At 42.0% G+C, this 23,649-nt stretch overlaps 2 protein-coding genes across 4 annotated transcripts in view; one reads left to right on the forward strand and one right to left on the reverse strand.

Moving 5' to 3' along the window:
• LOC110496034 (dolichyl-diphosphooligosaccharide--protein glycosyltransferase subunit STT3B) overlaps positions 1-15,590 on the forward strand; it is an 85,514-nt gene extending 69,924 nt beyond the window's left edge. The window contains exons 8-17 of one of the 2 annotated variants that reach the window (XM_021571666.2): positions 1,613-1,661; positions 1,992-2,146; positions 2,551-2,762; positions 9,126-9,313; positions 11,763-11,934; positions 12,248-12,421; positions 12,815-12,928; positions 13,526-13,732; positions 13,840-13,865; positions 13,990-15,590. In XM_021571666.2, coding sequence (XP_021427341.1) covers positions 1,613-1,661; positions 1,992-2,146; positions 2,551-2,762; positions 9,126-9,313; positions 11,763-11,934; positions 12,248-12,421; positions 12,815-12,928; positions 13,526-13,732; positions 13,840-13,865; positions 13,990-14,035 — 1,343 coding nt within the window. In that variant the 3' untranslated portion in view covers positions 14,036-15,590. The remainder of the gene's footprint in view (positions 1-1,612; positions 1,662-1,991; positions 2,147-2,550; positions 2,763-9,125; positions 9,314-11,762; positions 11,935-12,247; positions 12,422-12,814; positions 12,929-13,525; positions 13,733-13,839; positions 13,866-13,989) is intronic. The other variant, XM_021571665.2, reaches the window with a different exon arrangement.
• Positions 15,591-15,901: 311 nt separating this feature from the next.
• Positions 15,902-23,649, reverse strand: part of LOC110496796 (oxysterol-binding protein-related protein 10) — a 136,906-nt gene continuing 129,158 nt past the window's right edge. The window contains exons 10-14 of one of the 2 annotated variants that reach the window (XR_005037434.1): positions 22,254-22,440; positions 19,710-19,892; positions 19,313-19,466; positions 16,968-17,232; positions 15,902-16,827 (exon numbers count right to left, since the gene is read on the reverse strand). Coding sequence is in view for 1 of the 2 variants with exons in the window: in XM_036952521.1 (XP_036808416.1) it covers positions 17,188-17,232; positions 19,313-19,466; positions 19,710-19,892; positions 22,254-22,440 (569 nt within the window). In the remaining variant the exon portion in view is untranslated. Of the gene's footprint in view, positions 17,233-19,312; positions 19,467-19,709; positions 19,893-22,253; positions 22,441-23,649 lie in introns of both variants that reach the window. The other variant, XM_036952521.1, reaches the window with a different exon arrangement.

The raw sequence follows: 23,649 nt of genomic DNA on the forward strand, positions 1-23,649 counted from the left end.
CATACAGCTCCTTGAGAAAGTATCCACACCCCTTGACGTCTTCCACATTTTGTTGTTACAGCCTGCATTAAACATTTCTCAAATTTAGAGTTTTTGTCACAGGCCTACACACAATACCCCATAATGTCAAAGTGGAATTATTTTTTTTAGATTATTATTATTTATTTATTTTTACACATGAGTAATAAGTATTCAACCCCTTTTGTTATGGCAAGCTGAAATAAGTTCATGAGTACAAATTGCTTAAGAAGTCGCATAATAAGCATGTACTCTGTGCAATAATAGTGTTTAACACGATTTTTGAGTGGTCCCTCAGTCGAGCAGCTATTTTCAAACAAAAACCTAAGAGGTTTTCCAATGTCTCACAAAGAAGAGCATCTATTGGTAGATAAAAATAGATTTAAAAGAAGCAGACATTGAATTTCCCTTTGAGCAAGGAAGTTATTAATGACACTTTGGGTGGTGTATCAATGCACCCAGCCACTACAAAGATACAGGCGTCCTTCCTAACTCAGTTGCAAGAGAGGAAGCAAATTGCTAAGGGATTTCACCATGAGGCCACTGGTGACTTTAAAACAGTTAGTTTAATGGCTGTGATAGGAGAAAACTGAGGATGCATCAACAACGTTGTAGTTATTTCTCCACAATACTAAGCTAATTGACAAAGTGAAAAGAAGGAAGCATGGCCAGAATACATGCATTCTGTTTGCAGCAAGGCAATGAAGTAATATGGAAAGAAACGTGGCAAAGCAATTCACTTTCTGTTCTGAATAAAAATGTTATGTTTGGGGCAAATTACAACACATAACTAAGAACCACTCTTCATATTTTCAAACATATAGTGGCGACTGCATCATGTTATGGGTATGCTTGTAATCGTTAAGGACCGGGGCGTTCTTAAGGAAAATAAATCAATGGAATGGAGCTAAGCACAGGCGAAAACCAGGTTTAGTCTGCTTTCCACTACACTGGGAGATGAATTCACCTTTCAGCAGGACAATAACCTAAAACACAAGGCCAAATCTACACTGGAGGTGCTTACCAAAAAGACTAAAGAAGAATGTTAGTTATGCATATTCTTAACCGCCTCTGCTCAACATTCCTCTTGAGTCCCGACCCACATATGCCCTACTACTGAACAGACACCTGACCCACTAAAGCAGGGCAATTTAGTTGTTGGGCTAAAACGGGTCAGTGTTTTTTGTGTCTACCTTGTAGTTCATTGCACTCATCTCGTGTCTCAGGTTGGAATCAGTCCCTGGTTAGAATGGGCGACAGTGAAAACCTGAAGTGTTTCGGCTCTTGGGGACCAGAATTGAAAAGCCCTGAACCAAAGGGTCCCTATTTACTTTGTCATTTTTATTCATAAATGTTTTTATTGAACCTTTATTTAACGACGGCCTACTCCGTCCAAACCCTGACGACGCTGGGCCAATTGTGCCACGCCTTATGGGACTCCCTATCACGGCCCAGTGTGAAACAGCCTGGATTATATCTGTACACTTACCCATACACACCAGTGTCAACCATATGCCAAAAAGTCCTCATAATAACCACTAATGAAAGCATGTTCAAGTTTCCAGTCCTGTCTATTCATTGTTTGTTCATTTAGGCTACATCGCACCGTGGAGTGGACGGTTCTACTCACTGTGGGACACCGGGTAAGCATTGCTAACCTTCATTCACTTTCCTATCGATGAAACACTTGTTTAATTGAATGTGTCTGCGAAAGGGTTTACGCCATCTGTAGTTTCAAAGGAAATGCAAGAATAGTATTTTCTTCTCAAATAGAATAGTATTTTTTTCTTCACGCTTCGACTACATTCTGTATATAAACTGCAGCGTGTCTGATTAACTGGCGCATGTCTGCATTAAGCATCGATCAAACAGATTGTTTGCAGCGCTTTAAATCTCTTCCCTGAAGTACCAGATGTTTCTCTTCTATCCTCATCACTCTTTACCTCCCTCCTGCCCACTCTCACCCTCTCCAGCTACGCTAAGATCCATATCCCCATCATCGCGTCGGTGTCGGAGCACCAGCCCACCACCTGGGTGTCGTTCTTCTTCGACCTCCACATCCTGGTCTGCACCTTTCCGGCAGGACTCTGGTTCTGCATCAAGAATGTCAACGACGAGCGCGTCTTTGGTAAGCCGGGGCTCATTAACACACACTGACACTCAACATACACATCATTTGAATAAATGTGAATATTTCGAGGGGAATCTGGTCATTTGAGAAGAATATGCATTATAGCAAGGGCATCATGTTTTTGATATACTGTACAAACCTGTTCTTAGATGGTGTACTGGAGGAAATGCTGACCAGTGTCACACAGCTCCAGTGCAGGAGCTGGTTTCTGTTTTTCCCCTTCTCCTTAATTGATCAATTAATGCCATTGATAGCCCCGAAACTGCACATCTGTTCACCCAGCTCTAAATCAGTTTGTCTCAGATGAAAAAACCGCCCTTGAGGATCTGAGTTGTGCACCATGCACTTTTGACATAAATGATCCTGCCTTTAACCTTTCCTGCCTCTCTGCTGCCCCCCAGTGGCGCTCTATGCCATCAGTGCGGTCTACTTTGCTGGGGTGATGGTGCGCCTGATGCTGACCTTGACGCCGGTGGTTTGCATGCTGTCGGCCATAGCCTTTTCCAGCGTGTTCGAGCACTACCTGGGGGACGACATGAAGAGGGAGAACCCTCCCATAGAGGACAGCAGCGACGAGGATGACAAAAGGAGCTCAGGGAACCTCTATGACAAGGTCGGTAGGAGTCATAGTCCAGGGCTCATAAAGCAGCTCAGAGTAGGAGTGCAGATCAAGGATCAGGTTCTCACTGTCTATAATTTAACAAAGCTAATGCAATGGTGAACCTAAGTGCTGGCGGTACCGCTATACGTTCAGAGGTGTCAGAAATCATTTAGCTATTTTCACAACCAAGAGTGATGGTCGCTGGCAGTGGCACGAAAGGGCTGGGTTTTTATGATTAAATAAGTTGTAGGTGTGTCGACGCTTGACCCCTCACTGGCCATCAGAACATGCCCCATGGCTAAATATGTGACCTACCACCTGGATTCGATCTGCTTTGAAGTTGATACACTTGTAACGCCACTTTTGAGAAAACGGCCCGTGCATGTTTTTGAACACCTACTGGAGAGCTGTTTGTCTACACACATTCAGCATCATTCACACCCTCTTAAGCCTTAACCACACCCAATTTGTCACATGCACAGGATACAGAAGGTGTAAACGGTTACTTCCATAGTGAAGTCTTGTTTAGACATGTAGCTAGCTAAACAATGAACCATAATCTAAACTCTAATGCCACGTTCAAAACCACTGAAGTCTGTCTTCAGTGAGGGGGAAAAACGGGGATGAATCTGACTGGGGATAAATCATTTTGAACGGTCATCCAACTCGGGAACTCATGCCACTTTCTAGAGCTCCGACTGGGAATAAATCATTTTGAACGATCATCCAACTCGGGAACTCAGGCCACTTTCTAGAGCTCCGACTTTCCGACCTGAAGATTAGTGACGACATGATTTTACCTCGTATATGTTAGGTTCCAGTTGTTTTGAACGTGGCAGTACTACCATGCATGCATCTGCAGGTAGCTAAAGCTAACCAACTAGGTTCAATGTTAGCTAGTGAGCTAACATTAGGCTATAACTGGCAATGCAAATGGATTTCTGAGATACAAATACACCTAACGTTAGCTAGCTAGCTAACAATATGGTTTACCTGGAAATGAAAATGTATAGCTAGACTCTTATATGAATGAACGCTTCTCCCTCGGTCATGGTTGCCCTTAGTTTGAAGATGTAATCTGGAGACAGGTGTTTTTACAACAGCCTTCTGTGTTCTCTTTTAGACTCTCCGCATTTGGCAATCAGGGATTTCCACATCTGATTCATTTTCAGAGTCCGAAATAGTCAGCATGGCACGATCGTCCTACAGAAAGTAGTCCATCACAACCTTTCCCCCACTGATCTTTTATAGATAACACCTGTTCACTTCAGGGCAGCAATGTTGAGAGCAGTAGCAATGCTTTTTCAGTTATTCATGATATCTTTCAAAAAAAGACACAGTAGAAAGGATATTGAGCGGCTCGTGTTATGGTCCGAAGCATGCTACATGGCAGACATGGAAGGTTCCTGTATTTTTCCATGCCCAAACCAACAATGTATTCGTATTTACAGATGGTATACACATTTGTTATTATGGCACATGAAAGTTCACATGTTCCAAAAGGAATTTCTGCCTCAAAACAAATTGATAAAAAGTTCAAATGACTCTCCTGTGAAGTAGTGACGTGTGACATACATCTAGCTTCTTGAAACGGGTCACGTGGTTGCTTCAAGTTGTGTATTTACGGTCTTATGTATTGCCTTGACATCAACTCCAGTTCCAATGTTAGTCCGTTTATATCTTACGGAAACGCAATAACAATGTAGACCTGTCCCATCTTTGCTAAATACGTTAACTTGAACCTGTTTGCAGTCCACAATTGGCTTCAATATAAAAAAATACAGTACCTTTAGAAAGTATTCATACCCATTGACTTTTTGTTAAATTCCAAATGGATTAAATTGATTTATTTTTTTCTCACCCATCTACACACACAACCCCATAATGCCAAAGTAAAAACATGTTTTTAGAATTGTTTTCAAATTGATTGAAAATGAAACACAGATATCTCATTTACGTAAGTATTCACACCCTGAGTCAATCAATACGTGTTAGAATAAACTTTGGCAGCGATTACAGCTGTGAGTATTTCTGGGTAAGTCTCTTAAGAGCTTTGCTCACCTGCATTGTACAATATTTGTGCATTCTTTGTAAAAATTCTTCAAGCTCTGTCAAATTGTTTGTTGATCATTGTTTGACCGTTTGAGCCGTTTTCAAATCTTGCCATAGATTTTCAAGCCAATTAAAATCAAAACTGTAACTACGCCACTTAGGAACATTCAATATAATCTTAGTAAGCAACTCCAGTTTATATTTTAGGTTATTGTCCTGCTGAAAGGTGAGTTTCCCAATATCTGTTGGAAAGCAGACTGAACCAGGTTTTTCTCTAGGATTTGCCTGTGCTTAGCACTATTCCGTTCCGTTTTATCCTAAAAAACGACCTAGTCCTTGCTGATGACAAGCATACACATACAGTGCCTTGCGAAAGTATTCGGCCCCCTTGAACTTTGCGACCTTTTGCCACATTTCAGGCTTCAAACAGCCACCACCATGCTTGAAAATATGAAGTGGTGCTCTGTGATTGGATTTGCCCCAAAATAACACTTTGTATTCAGGACAAAGTTCATATCTTAGCCAATTTTTTTTGCAGTTTTACATTAGTGCCTAATAGCAAACAGTATGCATGTTTTGGAAAATGTATTTTCACTGTCATTTAGGTTAGTATTGTGTAGTAATTACAATGCTGTTTATCTATCCTTAGTTTTCTCCTATCACCCAAGTGTAATTAATAACCATGCGCAAAGGAATATTCATTGTCTGCTTCAAAAATATATAGGTACCCTTTGCGAGGCATTGGAAAACCTCCCTGATCTTTGTGGTTGAATCTGTTTGAAATTCACTGCTTGACTGAGGGACCTTACAATCAGTTATTTGTACGTGTGGGGTACAGAGATGAGGTAGTCATTCAAAAATCATGTTAAACACTATTGCACACAGTGAGTCCATGCAACTTAAGCACATTTTTACTCCTGAACTTATTTAGGCTTGCCATAACAAGGGGTTGAATACTTATTGACTCAACATTTCTTAAAAATTAAAAAAATTAAAAAGTCAAGGGGTGTGAATACTTTGCTTTATCACATTTTTATTCAGAACCTTTACTCAGTACTTTGTTGAAGCACTTTTGGCAGCGATTACAGCTTGAGTCTTGGGTATACAAGCTTGGCACATCTGAATTTCTCCCATTCTTCTCTGCAGATCCTCTCAAGCTCTGTCAGATTGAATGGGGATCGTTGCTGGAGAGCTATTTTCAGGTCTCTCCAGAGATGTTTGATCGGGTTCAAGTCTGGGCTCTGGCTGGGCCACTCAAGGACATTCAGAGACAGGTCCCCACTCCTGTCTTGTCTTAGCTGTGTGTTTAGGCTTGTTGTCCTGTTGGAAGGTGAACCTAAGTCCTGAGCACTCTGGAGAAGGTTTTCATCAAGGATCTCTCTGTACTTTGCACTGTTCATCTTTCCCTCGATCCTGACTTATCTCCCAGTCTCTGCCGCTGAAAAACATCCCCACTAAATGGTCCTGCCACCACCATGCATCACTGTAGGAATGGTGCCAGGTTTCCTCTAGACGTGACACTTGGTTTGGAATCTTGGTTTCTTCAGACCAGAGAATCATGTTTCTCATGGTCTGAGTCCTTTAGGTGCCTTTTGGCAAACTCCAAGCAGGCTGTCACGCCTTTTACTGAGGAGTGGCTTTTGTCTGGCCACTCTACCATAAAGGCCTGATTGGTGGAGTGCTGCAGAGATCGTTGCCCTTCTGGAATATCCACAGAGGAACTCTGGAGCTCTGTCAGTGACCATCAGGTTCTTGGTAACCACCCTGACCAATGCCCTTCTCAACCAATTGCTCTGTTTGGCTGGCCGGCCAGCTCTAGGAAGAGTCTTGGTGGATCCAAACTTCTTCCATTTAAGAATGATGGAGGCCACTGTGTTCTTGGGGACCTTCAATGCTGCAGACATTTTTTGGTACCCTTCCCCATATCTGTACCTCAACCCATTCCAGTCTCGGAGGGCTACAGACAATTCCTTTGACCTCATGGCTTGATTTTTGCTCTGACATGCATTGTCAACTGTGGAACATTTTATATAGACAGGTGTGTGCCTTTCCAAATCAAGTCCAATCAATTAAATTTACCACAGGTGGACTCCAAGTTGTAGAAACATCCCAAGGATGATGAATGGAAACAGGATGCATCTGAGCTCAGTTTCGAATCTCATTGCAAAGGGTCTGAATACATATGTAAACAAGGTATTAAAGTTTATTTATTTTGCGAACATCTCTAAACTTCTTTTTGCTTTGTCATTGTGGGGTATTGTGTGAAGATTGATGGGAGGAAATTATTTAACCTGTCTAGGACTGGGGTCTGACCCTGTCTCAGATTTTGAAATGATGCTTTACAGCGAAAGCAAGACAAGCGTTTGTGTAAGTTTATCGATAGCCTAGCATAGCATTATGTCCAGCTAGCAGCAGAAAGCTTCGTCACAAATCAGAAAAGCAATCAAATTAACCGTTGATCTTTGGATGTTTTCACTGACGAGACTCTCAGACAGCAAATGTTCCTTTTGTTCCATAAATATTGTTTTATACCCAAAATACCTCCGTTTGTTTGTCATGTTATGTTCAGAAATCCACCGGAAATAGCGGTCACGACAACGGCAAAAAAAAAATCGAAATTATATCCATAATATCGACAAACATGGCAAACGTTTTTTTTTATAATCAATCCTCAAGGTGTTTTTCAAATATCTATTCGATAATATATCAACCCGGGACAGTTGGCTTTTCAGTAGGACCGGGAGGAAAAATGGCTACCTCTCTCTTTTACGCAAGAATCACTCAGAGCCATCAGCTGGCCACTTAAGCAATGTGGTCGTCTTTTGTTAGGGCGTTTGGTAAACAAATCCAAAAGCTCATTCAGGTCGCGCCGAACGTCAGACAAAAAGTTCCGTTACAGCCCGTAGAAACATGCCAAACTAAGTATGGAATCAATCTTTAGGATGTTTTTTAACATAAAACGTAATTAATGTTCCAACTGGACAATTCCTTTGTCTGTACAAATTAAGTGGAACGTAGCTACCTTTCACGTGAGCGCGCCAGACCGAGGCTGTGGCACTCTACCAGACCAACAATATTTATACTGTTGACATCTAGTGGAAGATAACTAATATCACCCTGTATCTTCAATGGGGCTGAGTTGACAAACTACAAACCTCAGATGTCCCACTTCCTGGTTGGATTTTTCCTCAGGTTTTCGCCTGCCATATGTGTTCTGTTATACTCACAGACATCATTCAAACAGTTTTAGAAACTTCAGTTTTCTATCCAATACTAATAATAATATGCATATATTAGCATCTGGGACAGAGTAGGAGGCCTTTCACTCTGGGCATGCTATTCATCCAAAAGTGAAAATGCTGCCTCCTATCCCAAAAAGGTTAACCAACTAATTGCAGCATTACTGCAAGTGGAAGGTGGGACAAGTAAGGACTTGTCTGTCGGCCCTGCGTTAAAGTCCAAAATTAGAAAATAAAATTCTGAAAAATAAACAATACCAGTTTAATTTAAGGACCAAAAAAGGGACATCTGTGCCATATAGATTGCGAAATAGTTAGTGATTTTCGATGTACCGATTCGATGGCACATGGTTTATGAGCTGATACACTAAACAACACTGGATTCAAAACCAATTGAGATTCTCCAACTGCCCTCCTCCCCTGGGGTTTTGCATCCCCCTCTCACAATGTGAACCCTTATCCGGTAGTTCCAGTTGACACCTACAGGTAACTGCCAAAAATAAAGAGGGATGCAAAGTACATTAAAAGCAGTGGCTACCACACAGATGGGGTTCCTGAGTTAATTAACATCCCATCATGCTTAGGTTATGTATAAAAATGCTTGGCAGGCATTTATTTTGGCTACCATGGCTGTGCCCTCATCCACAGGACATTAGTGGTGACTGAATGGTTTGATGAGCATGAAAACGATGTAACCACCATATGCCATGGCCGTCTGTCACCACATCTCAACCCAATTGAACACTTAAACCAGTTTCTGGAGTGGCGCCTGGGACCGTTTTCCACCACCAATAAAACACCAAATAATGGAATTGTTTATGTGAGAATGGTGTCGCATCCCTCCAACAGAGTTCCAGACACTTGTAGAATCTACGCCAAGGAGCATTGAATGAGTTCTGGCTCGTGGTGGCCCAACGCCCTATTATTACACTTTATGTTGCCGTTTCCTTTATTTTGGCGGTTAGCTGTATTCAACCCATAGACATATTCCTGTAAGGAGTTACAAAATAATTTGACTCTGTTTGTATCTCTGATACTGTCTGTTTAGTGGGCCAGTTTGATGTGTGTTGGTCTCCCTCTGCAGGCAGGAAAGGTGCGTAAGCATGTGTCTGAGCAGGAGAAGGCAGAGGATGGGCTGGGCCCCAACATCAAGAGTATAGTGACCATGCTGATGTTGATGCTGCTCATGATGTTCGCAGTCCACTGCACATGGGTCACCAGCAACGCCTACTCCAGTCCTAGTGTGGTGCTGGCCTCCTACAACAACGATGGGTAAGGACAAATAATAATATTTAGCACACTGTTATCCAAAGCATCTTGTAGTCCGTCGTGCGTGCATACATTTTTACATATGGATGGCCCCAGCGGGAATTGAACCCATGACCTTTGGCGTTGCAAGCACCATGCTCTACCGATTTGAGCTACACCGTACAGTCGTATGAAAAAGTTTGGGCACCCCTCTGAAGCTGCAATCATTTACTCTGTCGTCACAAAAAATTATCACAGTGGCATGCCATTCATTTTCGAATAAAAGCTGAGTACTGGGGTATTGTCCAGACAAAGATTTTGTGTGTAGCAATATTAAGTTGTATGAAATTAAATCAGATGTGTGAAAATGTGGGCACCCTTGTCATTCTGTTGATTTGAATACCTGTAACTACTTAGCACTGATTAATTGGAACACACAATTGGTTTGGTGAGCTCATTAAGCCTTGAACTTCATAGACAAGTGCATCCAATCATGAGAAAAAGTATTTACAAGTTGCAAGTTGTTCTCTTTGACTCTCCTCTGAAGAGTGGCAACATGGGGGCCTCAAAACACCTGAAAACAAAGATTGTTCAACATTATGGTTTAGAGGAAGGCTACAAAAAGCTATCGCAGAGATTTAAGCTGTCAGCGTCCACTGTGAGGAACATAGTGAGGAAATGGAAGACCACAGGCACAGTTCTTGTTAAGGCCAGAAGTGGCAGGCCAAGTAAAATATCGGAGAGGCAAAGGCGAAGGATGGTGAGAACGGTCAAAAACAGCCCACAGACCACCTCCAAAGACCTACAACATCATCTTGCTGCAGATGGTGTCACTGTGCATCGTTCAACAATTCAGAGCACTTTGCACAAGGAGAAGCTGTATGGGAGAGTGATGCGGAAGAAGCCTTTTCTGCACACACACGCCACAAACAGAGTCGCTTGAGGTATGCAAACGCACATCTGGACAAGCCAGCTTCGTTTTGGAATAAGGTGCTGTGGAAACAAAGATTGAGTTATTTGGTCATAACAAGGGACGTTATGCACGGCGGCAAAAGAACACAGCGTTCCAAGAAAAACACTTGTTATAAAAACACTTGCAATTTGGTGTGGGTTCCATCATGCTGTGGGTTCCATCATGCTGTGGGTTCCATCATGCTGTGGGGCTGTGTGGCCAGTGCCGGTACTGGGAATCTTGTTAAAGTTGAGGGTCGCATAGATTCCACTCAATATCAGCAGATTTTTGGGAATAATGTTGAAGAATCAGTCACAAAGTTGAAGTTACGCCGGGGCTGGATATGTCAACAAGACAACGACCCAAAACACTGCTCAAAATCTACCCGGGCATTTATGCAGAGGAACAAGTACAATGTTCTGGAATGGCCATCCCAGTCCCCAGACCTGAATATCATTGAGAATCTGTGGGATAATTTGAAGCGGGCTGTTCATGCTCGGCAACCATCAAACCTATCTGAACTGGAGATGTTTTGTAAGGAGGAATGGTCCAAAATTCCTTCATCCAGAATCCAGACATTCATTAGAGGCTGTTATTTTAACAAAAGGAGGCTCTACTAAATATTGATGTGATTTTTCTATTGGGGTGCCAAAATTTATGCATCTAATTTTGTTTTGATGCATATTGCACATTTTCTGTTAATCCAATAAACCTCATTTCACTACTGAAATATTACTGTGTCCATCAGTTATTTGATAGATCAAAATGAAATTGCTGATCCAAACACCCAATTATTTATAAATGGAAATCATGGAAATTGTCAGGGGTGCCCAAACTTTTTCATACGACTTGTATCTATCGTCATATAACACTACATGATCAAAAGTATGCGGACGCTAGTGTCAGCTCTGGCAGGGCAGAAATTTGACGGACTGACTTGTTTGGACAGGTGGCATCCTATGACGATGCCACGTTGAAAGACACTGAGCTCATCAGTAAGGCAGTTATACTGCCAATGTATGTCTATGTCGATTGCATGGCTGTGTGCTCGATTTTATACACCTATCAGCAACGGGTGTGGCTGAAATAGCTGAATCCACACACTATTTTATATATAGTGTGTTCACACGCGCACATTTACACACACTCTCATAAAAGGGCTTGTTCATATTTCATCAGAAAGTTGTGATGTTGAGCTCAGTGTTAACCTGGTTATTGTAGTATTATTGTATCTCGTGTCCCATGACTCTTAATAGTGCTATTCAATAGTTTTCCATGTACTGTTCTTTCAATGCGAGGCTGACGTGCGCTGCTTATTTTCCAGTTCGAGATTTAGAACTATGGTAAACTAGAAAGTCAAACTATTCGACTCGAACTCCTCGCACATATATTTGTGTGGTTACAATATTGGTTCGTCATTGCCGTGACTCGACATCCCTGTCTCATAGGATCCCATAATAATAAGTTACCAAACATGTGGTTGCCTGGCTGTCATTCCTGTAACTCCTCAACTCCCCATAGGACGAGGAACATCCTGGATGACTTCCGGGAGGCCTACTATTGGCTGAGGCAGAACACAGACGAGCACGCGAGGGTTATGTCTTGGTGGGATTATGGCTACCAGATAGCAGGCATGGCTAATCGAACCACCCTAGTGGACAACAACACATGGAATAACAGTCATATAGCACTGGTGAGTCACACACCATCAAAAGGGGGAATTGGGGATTTCAACTCAACTCAGACCTCAAAGTGAAGTAGACATGTTTCTTGACTTTAACTTGCATCAATGAATTCAATACATTCACTTGTAGGAGCTGCAATAATGTGTGTGGGATTCGTCTTGCTCTTATGACTTGATTGATTTTCACAGGGCCAGCACAACTTTGAGAAGCGAGTATTGCCTATTTTTGGAGTCTTATACCTCCCTCTCCTTTTCCCACCACGTCTCATCTTTATCTGCCTCTTCTCTCCTCTGCTCAAACTCCCTCGTCTTCCCTCTGTAGGTGGGGAAAGCCATGTCGTCCAATGAGAGTGCAGCGTACGAGATCATGAGGAGTCTGGACGTGGACTACGTGCTGATCATCTTCGGGGGCGTGATTGGTTACTCAGGCGACGACATCAACAAGTTCCTGTGGATGGTCAGGATAGCGGAGGGAGAGCATCCCAAGGACATTCGGGTGAGTGCCTGGTTTGTTGAGACCTAGTTGGGTTCATCGACGCCTCCCAATTCAGAAGGACCTTCATTCATTCTATTTAATAATTGTTGTTCTGCTGATGAACCTGGGTCAACACAGCCATCCAGTAATCTATCAGTCAGGGGAAAACCCAAGGACATTGCTGTTTATTTTCTTCACTGACATATCCAATGCAGATTTGTAAAAAAAAATGTGCATGTAATTTTGAATATCAAAGACATGAACCGAACAATTGGTGGCTGTAAGACTACATCATATCGTAGGTGGCGAGTTGGCAGAGTTATTTCAGTTTCTGCTATTTGATGTGTCCTTGAAGAAATTTGGTCCAAACCCTCGTCTCTCTTTGTTCCCTCCTCATGCCCATGTGCCCTTCAGGAGAGTGACTACTTCACCCCTCAGGGAGAGTTCCGCGTGGACAAGGCCGGCTCGCCCGTCCTGCTCAACTGCCTCATGTACAAGATGTCCTACTACCGCTTCGGCGAGATGCAGGTGAGAGGTGGTGAAGTACTTGAAGCAACAGCAGACTACAGTAAGCACTGAGTGACGGGCAACAGAGCGGCTTATGGACGTGCTGACAAGCCTGTGGGGAAGGATGAAGGTGGGAGGGAAGCGCTCAGAAATGCTCTGGCAGGTACAGGCGAGATATGAGAGCGAAGAGCTGCCAAGTACCTATAGCGAGCTGCGTGTTGCCTGGCCAGCTGCTCAGTGAAGGATCAGTGGGCTGTTTCAGTAGGGTCCACAGACATGCAGCCAGGCAAAGCTGTCTCCTAGCTGTCTTAACCCATAAAGGAGATGGACAGACAGGTTAAGAGAACGATAAAGGCAAGGGAACAGAGATTGGTTTTGTGGAAGGGACGAGGACAAAAGCGATCGGGAGGTGGGAGAGACGGGTAACGTGTACAGGGAGGGATAGGTGAAGTGATGTACAGATTTAAAAGAGCAGGGGAAGAGCCTAAAACTGAATTAAGATGAAAAACGCAACACTTGTGTGAACTGTCAACCACCATACTCACTTTAGCTCAGCTCAGTCACTAGCCGCCCTCGCCAACAACTTCAACCCCACCTACTGCTGTCTTTATCTCTCAGCTGGACTTCCGGACACCGCCTGGGTTCGACCGCACCCGCAACGCCGAGATCGGCAACAAAGACATCACGTTCAAGCACCTTGAGGAGGCGTTCACCTCGGAGCACTGGCTGGTGCGCATCTACAAGGTGAAGAAGCTGGAGAACAGGGAGCCGCTGGAGCACAAGCTCCGCAGCATCGTGCCCAGGCAGAAGTACACCTCCAAAAAGGTACAAGGCTTCCATGTCTCTCAGCATTCATTGTGCTAATGAATGTTAGACATTATATGATACTGGTGTAGTGAGTTTACATATGATTATTTCTTCTCAAATTTTAGCCACCAAAAGGAAATGTTCATAAAATGTGAGCCAACTCACTTTTATTTCCTACAGTTAAATGTGTGTGCGCTCACATTCTGATTTGTAGATGTATAGGAAAAAATTGCAGATTGAAAAGTGGTTTGTAAACCAGGTTTGTTTCATTATAGACTTCTAAGAGGAAGCGAGGACACATCAGGAATAAGCTGGTCCTGAAGAAAGGCAAGAAACTAAACAAGAAATAATGAAGACTGACAACATAAAAAACATACAAAAAAATGCAACTAGCAAAGAACTCTACCAATGAAGAAGAACGGCCATTGTCTGGAATGTTAGCCCTTAGCCTCGAGGGCTAGTCCTCTGAGCGCAGCATCCTGTGTGTTGGGGAGGGTGAAGTGTCATATCTGGCTAGCCCCAGAACTTTTGTCCGTTTTAGCCAGAGGACTTTTTGTCTTGCTCGTTCTTTCTTTTTTGTACTTGAATGTGTGGCAAGGCACAGAGCTGCTGAAACCGGGGTGAGCGTAAATGTTGTGGTACATTAAACTTATTTCTAGAGGGGGACAAAATAAAGAGAAAGGAAACTGAGGCTGGGAGCAATTGCACCAAAGAGCCCCTGATCTTGCTCCTTGGCACATGTCAATGTGTTGCCGTTGAGAGTGAGGAACCATTGGAATTGAGGACATGTTCCTGACGCGTGTACATACAACGAATGGTATGCGGTAAGGAACAATTCCATTGTCTAGGCACAGCTGATCGATCTGTAACTTTTTTTTAATCCGCTCTAATTTGTCGTTACTGAGACAATTCTTTCGAAAATAAAAGGCCTAATGTAAATATATTATGTAAAGAAAATGTCAAAGGGTTATAATATATTGGATTATTGTGGTGATTTAAATACGCAGATTTCTCTTTACTTTGTCGTGATGTTTTTAATGGCAGCAGATGGAACAGTGAATGCAATAATTGTCATTAGGAGGGATTTGAGATTTTGTTTGAAAAGAATGTGAATTTAACTTTCCCCCCTGAAATTGCTTAGATTGTATATTCTGCTGCTAGGTTTAAAAAAAGAAGCAATTCTATGTGAAATGTAGTGATTATTAATTAGGCCTCCAACCTGCAGGGGGCACGCTCTCTTCATCACCACATGTCCTTCTGTCTACTCAGTCATTTTTGCCGGTCCACAGACACACGTTAATGCTGCTGAGTAGATGCGTAGTTAAGAGCAGAGTACGGTAATGCAGGAAAACTAAAGTGTTGAATCTCAAGATGGCTGCCAGTGAGTGGACAGAGGGGTGCACCCCCTGGCATTGTACTGGGCCTGTTGTGAATTATAAATCTGTGTTGAACATGTGTGTGCATGCGGTCTACAGATCATAGGAATACTTTTTTTTTGTATCATTTGTTTGATACTTCTTGCTTTACACACAAGTTATATACATTTGCTTTGTTCTGTCCCTTCACAAAATGCCATATCGACCTTGCTCAAACACACACTTGAGGAACTCGTGTTTCTTTTTGTCAATCTTTGGGGACTAAGCCTTAATGTGATATAGAAAGTGTACAGGTTTGTTTTTTGTTGGGGATGGTGGACTTTCTCCTCTTGGTTCTCCAACTTTCAGCAGTGCAGCGCCTCTTCCTCTTCCTCACCACTACATTGATTTTATTTCACGACCCCTGGTCCCCCTCAACTTCCAAGTTAGATTTTTTTACATTGTTGTTCAGTCAAGTTTAAATGTAGACTAAATAAAAGGTTCACGTTTGTAAGAAGTGATTTGTGTGTACTATCAGTTTATCAGTGTAAGGTGTTTGCCTGAAGAAGTGTGTTTGCAGGCAGGGTGTTTTTTACTAAGTTGCTTCAGTCAATTCCAGGAACACAAGGCTGCTTTTTAGGTGCAAAACAATCATTACATTCTAAAAAAAACAGATTCCATGATACCTTTTTATGTGGAAATATCTTTATCCTATAAAAGTTAGACTTTGGTATATAAACTGAGGCTTCAGAGAATTACAAAATGTACCACAAGATGGCAGCACTGGCCTTAATTCCAGCTGTTCTACATGTTCCACAACAACAAGACAGGCACAGTGATTGCCAGGGCACATTTATTAGAACAAAACAATTATGCCCCCATCCCTACCTTCAACCTATGTAATAATAAATGGGGTGTTGCATAGGTTTTTTTAATCCTAGTGAATGAGGAGTTTGGTTCAAGCTCTTGGGTACATCACAGTGCTCTACAAAACCCAAATACCTCAGTTTGACACATATGGTGAATAAAATGCCATCTTTGTGGACAAATCTTTCCAAATAACCCACACGTCTTGATTACTGAGTGCTGGAGACTCGGTAATCAAATTCATGCATCTGCATATTGCCAGATGTCAAGGTCACTAATTCAAGAACACACTTGAATGCTACAAGAAACTGGACAGCTTTGTGACAGCTAATTTTCTTCACTGCAAGATGATCCTGCCATTAGTATAGGTACTACAGTGTAACGCAGCAAGCCCCTCAGTCTATGATCACTTTTCTAAGAACAAAAAGGTGGCGCAAATGATTTTCCATTAGATGTTTGGCTAAATAAAGGCAATCATCCCCTTTACCACCACAGTACCTCATATCCTGATTGACATGTGAAGAGACGGTGCCTCTGTGTATGGGGTTGTGGCTCACAGATATGAGTCGTGAGCTGGGTACAGATCCAGATTAATTATGTGATATCAATGCTAAGGACACGTCCCTGGAAGGAGGAAACACCTCTGGGGAAGATGGGATCCAATGGAGTGTTGACTGTAAAGTAAAAGGGTGATGGTGAGGGGAAATCTGTAGTGCATGGAAGAACAGAGGCAAAGAGTCATTTCAGGAATGGTCAAAGGTCTGGATAGAATAGCAACAAAGTGATAAGAGACTGCTCCTAGTCAACAGCATTTGTTGGGAACTAATGTAGCAAAAACATACCTCCAAGCATATTTACCACCAACACTTGTATGCCGTCTTCCTCCTGATGCTGCGTGACAAATAAAGGTGTTTGAACCGAAAATAATCATGTGTGTGTCAACACAACTGGAAAGAAATACCAGTGGCAAATCATGTCATACCGTGCATTTGCAAAAGGCCCTGGCAAAGTAAGAAATTGAAATTCTCTACCTCGAATACTATAAAAAGCTACATCGGTCTCTCCCACCCTCGTAGTTCAAGTGGAAACCACTTGATTCCCATGAGTGGGACCTTTGTCCATGTCATTAAGAGTCAGTATCTCTGGTCCCAATTGAGAGCGAGTGGCAGTTCCATCCTTATCCTGGCCTGGCCCCTCGTTTAGGGGCATAGAGGCTCTCTTAGTGTCCATTAGAGCAGTCTGGTTCTTGTGTCAGTTAGATTTCCACAGAGGATTGTGGTAGATCCAATCTTCTCCCTAAAGGCAAGAACAAAGACACAAAACCAGATGAGCATCGGTGGTTAAATTGAGCCGGTCTCCTGCACCTTGGGACAAAGCACCCTTAGTGGAGGTACCAACTAGAGGTCGACCAATTAATCGGAATGGCCGATTAATTAGGGCCGATTTCAAGTTTTCATAACAATCGGAAATCTGTATTTTTGGACACCGATTTGGCCCCCCAAATGTTACACCTTAAATAAAGATTAAATTAACTAGGCAAGTCAGTGAAGAACACATTCTTATTTTCAATGACTGCCTAGGAACGATGGGTTAACTGCCTCGTTCAGCGGTAGAACAACAGATTTTTACCTTGTCAGCTCAGGGGATTCAATCTTGCAACCTTACAGTTAACTAGTCCAACGCTCTAACCACCTGATTACATTGCACTCCACGAGGAGACTGCCTGTTACGCGAATGCAGTAAGCCAAGTTAGTTGCTAGCTAGCATTAAACTTATCTTATAAAAATCAATCAATCATAAGTTAACTACACATGATTGATGATATTACTAGTTTATCTAGCGTGTCCTGCGTTGCATTTAATCAATGCTGTGCGTATCGTTGCTCTAATGATTACCTAACCATAAACATCAATGCCTTTCTTAAAATCAATACACAGAAGTATATATTTTTAAACCTGCATATTTAGCTAAAAGAAATCCAGGTTAGCAGGCAATATTAACCAGGTGAAATTGTGTCACTTCTCTTGTGTTCATTGCACGCAGAGTCAGGGTATATGCAACAGTTTGGGCCGCCTAATTTGCCAGAATTTTACGAAATTATGACATAACATTGAAGGTTGTGCAATGTAACAGGAATATTTAGACTTATGGATGCCACCCGTTAGATAAAATACGGAACGGTTCCGTATTTCACTGAAAGAATAAACGTCTTGTTTTCGAGATGATAGTTTCCGGATTCAACCATATTAATGACCAAAGGCTCGTATATTTCTGCGTGTTATTATAATTAAGTCTATGATTTGAGATTTGATAGAGCAGTCTGACTGAGCGGTGGTAGGCACCAGCAGGCTCATAAGCATTCATTCAAACAGCACTTCCGTGCGTTCTGGCAGCAGCTCTTCGCAATGCTTCAAGCATTGCGCTATTTATGTCTTCAAGCCCATCAACTCCCAAGATTAGGCTGATGTAACCGATGTGAAATGGCTAGCTAGTTAGCGGGGTGCGCTAATAGCGTTCCAAGCGTCACTCGCTCTGAGACTTGGAGTAGTTATTCCCCTTGCTCTGCAAGGGCCGCGGCTTTTGTGGAGCGATGGGTAACGCTGCTTCGGGGGTGGCTGTCGATGTGTTCCTGGTTCGAGGCGAGGAGAGGGACGGAAGCTATACTGTTACACTGGCAATACTAAAGTGCCTACAAGATCATCCAATAGTCAAAGGTATATGAAATAGTCCTATAATAACTACAACCTAAAACTTTTTGCCTGGGAATATTGAAGACTCATCTTAAAAGGAACTACCAGCTTTCATATGTTCTCATGTTCTGAGCAAGGAACTTAAACGTTAGCTTTCTTACATGGCACATATTGCACTTTTACTTTCTTCTCCAACACTGTTTTTGCATTATTTAAACCAAATTGAACATGTTTCATTATTTATTTGAGGCTAAATTGATTTTATTGATGTATTTATTACGTTAAAATAAGTGTTCATTCAGTATTGTTGTAATTGTCATTATTACAAATAAATAAATTGGCCGATTAATTGGTATCGGCTTTTTTTGGGGGTCCTCCAATAATCGGTATCGGTGTTGAAAAATCATTAATCGGTCGACCTCTAGTACCAACAACCGGATGTTTTCAGGGACACAGCTAATTCAACCTAGCTTCCTCTGAAAACCGTGTGGAAACGCCGCTCTTTAACTCCAGCTATGTTGGGTTAAGTCAAAGGGAGAGCCAGGTGGAGCCGAGCTCCAGCACCTCATGGGTCCAACGAGGAAAGTAAGATCAACTAAGTTTTGGGATAGGGTTGAACATAATAGCCCCAGCTCAAACCCTGGTTTTATATTGAACCCTGGCTCAACTCCCTCCTGTAGCCGTACCTTTTTACTGAAATATTTGGGTGTCCAGGGCGAGTTGACTGCAGCTCTCTGCCTCTCCTCCCCTCTCTGGCGCTCCTCCAGACGCCGCTTTTGTTCCGTGGCCTCGTCAATGTTCCCCTCCTTCAGTGACTTGGTGACATGCTGCCATAACCGCCTACACAAACACATACAGAAAATGTATTTAACAAACCCACCACGCAGCTGACAAGTCCAGGGAGTCCCTCCTCATTTCAGCCCTGCTTTTTTAAATGTATTTTATTTTACCTTTATTTAACTGGGCAAGTCAGTTAATATCAAATTCTTATTTTCAATGACGGCCTAGGAACAGTGGGTTAACTGCCTGTTCAAGGGCAGAACGACAGATTTGTACCTTGTCAGCTCGGGGGTTTGAACTTACCTGGACTCGTTCCGTCCCTGCTTCTCCACAGGCCGGAGCTTCTTCTTGACGATTGCCAGTTTGGCTGTGTCAATCACTTTGGTCTCCCCGCTGCTATAGGTGAACTCCAGGGTTCCGTTCCATTCCCCCTGGGCCTTGCACACAATGGTGTTGGTCGGGTTGTGTTTGACCTCTGCGGTCACCCTGAGAGGAACACATAGCAGGCATGTTCAGAAGATGTACTTAGTGGCCACCCATCATTACTCAACATTACTCTTATGATACATTGTACAGCCATAGCAATATCAAGATTATGAGGTTAAAGTGTAGACTGTCAGCTTTAATTTGAGGGTATTTTCATACGTAATTGGGTGAACCGTTTAGAAATTACAGCACACTTGTACATTGTCCTCCCAATTCACTTATACAGTATATGTCCCATATTCCTGTAAGTGTTCATTCAGTATTGTTGTAATTGTCATTATTGCAAATGACTACATCAAACTTGTGACTCTACAAACTTGTTGGATGCATTTGTTTTGTTTGTGTTTCAGATGATATTTTGCCCAATAGAAATGAATGGTGCATTTGAGCCACTTAGTGTAAATAAGAATAGAATACGTTTGATATTTATACCTCTAACTTTCTCACTCATCATTATTCATAATCACGGTAGTATCCCCATTAACCAGTTGCATCTCTAGGGGCGCTATTTCATTTTTGGAGAAAAAACTTTCCCGTTTTAAGCGCGATATTTTGTCACGAAAAGATGCTCGACTATGCATACTATGCATAGAAAACACACTGAAGTTTCAGAATCTGCAAAGATTTTGTCTGTAAGTGCCCCAGAACTCATTCTACAGGCGAAACCAAGATGATACGTCAAACAGGAAATTAGCAGAATTTCTGAAGCTCTGTTTTCTAATGTCTCCTTATATGGCTGTGAATGCGACAGGAATAAGCTTAGACCTTCTGCCGTTTCCCCAAGATGTCGGCAGCATTGTGACGTATTTGTAGGCATATCATTGGAAGATTGACCATAAGAGACTACATTTTCCAAGTGTCCGCCTGCCTGTTCACCCCGCTATCATCCAGAAGGCGAGGTCAGTACAGGTGCATCAAAGCTGGGACCGAGAGACTGAAAAACAGCTTCTATCTCAAGGCCATCAGACTGTTAAACAGCCACCACTAACATTGAGTGGCTGCTGCCAACACACTGACACTGACTCAACTCCAGCCACTTTAATAATGGGAAATGATGTAAATATATCACTAGCCACTTTAAACAATGCTACCTTATATAATGTTACTTACCCTACATTATTCATCTCATATGCATACGTATATACTGTACTCTATATCATCGACTGTATCCTTATGTAATACATGTATCACTAGCCACTTTAAACTATGCCACTTTGTTTACATACTCATCTCATTTGTACATACTGTACTCGATACCATCTACTGTATCTTGCCTATGCTGCTCTGTACCATCACTCATTCATATATCCTTATGTACATATTCTTTATCCCCTTACACTGTGTACAAGACAGTAGTTTTGGAATTGTTAGTTAGATTACTTGTTGGTTATTACTGCATTGTCGGAACTAGAAGCACAAGCATTTCGCTACACTCGCATTAACATCTGCTAACCATGTGTATGTGACAAATAAAATTTGATTTGATTTGATTTGGTGTCCTGCGTCGAAACTGGTGCGCAAAGCCATGTGCGAGTATTTTTCCATTTGATTGAGAGGGGAAACCATGCTTCCACGAACGATATATCATCGAAGAGATATGTGAAAAACACCTTGAGGATTGATTCTAAACAACGTTTGCCATGTTTTCAGTCGATATTATGGAGTTAATTTGGAAAAAAGTTCGCGTTTTGATGTACAAAACGGAGCTATTTCTAATACACAAAGAATCTTTTTGGAAAAACTGAGCATCTGCTATCTAACTGAGAGTCTCCTCATTGAAAACATCTGAAGTTCTTCAAAGGTAAATGATTTTATTTGAAGGCTTTTATGTTTTTGTTGAAATGTTGCGTGCTGGATGCTAACGCTAATGCTAACGCTAAATGCTACGCTAGCTAGCTACTTTTACACAAATGATTGTTTTCCTATGGTTGAGAAGCATATTTTGAAAATCTGAGATGACAGTGTTGTTTACAAAAGGCTAAGCTTGAGAGAGCATATTTATTTCATTTCATTTGCGATTTTCATGAATAGTTAACGTTGCGTTATGGTAATGAGCTTGAGTCTGTATTCACGATCCCGGATGGGGAGATCAGAAAGGTTAATATAGTAGAAGTGTTTAAAAACATATTATATTCTTAATTACAATAAAAGTACAGCAAAATAACTATCTATTATGTACCATTTAGTTATATTGGGCACAAATAACATTTGAAATTATGACGTTCAAATCATTTCAATACAGAGCATTCAAATCCTCTCTCAATTCAATGGGCTTTATTGGCATGGGAAACATACAGTATGTTTACATTGCCAAAGCAATCTCTCGCTCTCACACACACACACACACACACAGATACCCACCTGTGTACCTTCCCTCCATAGAAAGGCTTGGTGTGGAATGTGACGGTGGCAGAGTATCCACTCTTGGCACAGTTGATGGTGACTTTGCCACCCAGCTCCACCCATGGCACGGTGAGGATGGAGCGGGCGTAGGCACAGGGCAGAGTGAACACATACTCCTCGTCATGCTCCAGGAGGCATAAGGTCCCTGGGGAGCAGAGGGGGAAATATCAAATAAACATTTTGTCACATGCTGCCCGAATACGATTACCGTGAAATGCTTACTTTACAAGCCCTTAACCAACAATGCAGTTCAAGAAATAGAGTTAAGAAAAATATTTACTAAATGAACTAAAGTAGAAAATGAAATCAAAAGTAACAATAAAATGACATAACAAGGAGGCAGGGGGTACTGGTGCCGAGACTATGTGCGGGGGTACAGGTTAGTCGAGGTCATGTGACTCAAAGAGTCAGACCAAATAAAGGTCAGCATCTCACTGGTTCAACTCTGGTTCCAGGCTGTTTCTACGGTTGCCACCTCTTCCAACCATTGTTCATGTTTGGTTAAGACAATGAGTGACAACTGACAGGGAGTTGACAAGATAGCACAAACAGATCTGGGACCTGGCTATACTAGTGTATACTAAGTAGCCAAGCGCCAGTCACCAATGTCTAATAAAACTGTACATTCCGTAGAATAGTGCAGAAGATTTTGCAGAGACTAGAAGGGAAATACTGTACGTGGAAAAAATCCTTTGCAAGATACAGTATCTCCATACCCTAAATATACTCCTCTAGGATGAAAGACACAGTATCTCCAGACCATAAATATACTCCTCTAGGATGAAAGATACAGTATCTCCAGACCATAAATATACTCCTCTAGGATGAAAGATACAGTATCTCCAGACCATAAATATACTCCTCTAGGATGAAAGACACAGTATCTCCAGACCATAAATATACTCCTCTAGGATGAAAGATACAGTATCTCCAGACCATAAATATACTCCTCTAGGATGAAAGATACAGTATCTCCAGACCATAAATATACTCCTCTAGGATGAAAGATACAGTATCTCCAGACCATAAATATACTCCTCTAGGATGAAAGATACAGTATCTCCAGACCATAAATATACTCCTCTAGGATGAAAGATACAGTATCTCCATACCCTAAATATACTCCTCTAGGATGAAAGATACAGTATCTCCAGACCATAAATATACTCCTCTAGGATGAAAGACACAGTATCTCCAGACCATAAATATACTCCTCTAGGATGAAAGATACAGTATCTCCAGACCATAAATATACTCCTCTAGGATGAAAGACACAGTATCTCCATACCCTAAATATACTCCTCTAGGATGAAAGATACAGTATCTCCAGACCATAAATATACTCCTCTAGGAT

Source organism: Oncorhynchus mykiss, chromosome 18 (assembly GCF_013265735.2).
Source record: "Oncorhynchus mykiss isolate Arlee chromosome 18, USDA_OmykA_1.1, whole genome shotgun sequence".
Classification (NCBI taxonomy): Eukaryota; Metazoa; Chordata; class Actinopteri; order Salmoniformes; family Salmonidae; genus Oncorhynchus; species Oncorhynchus mykiss.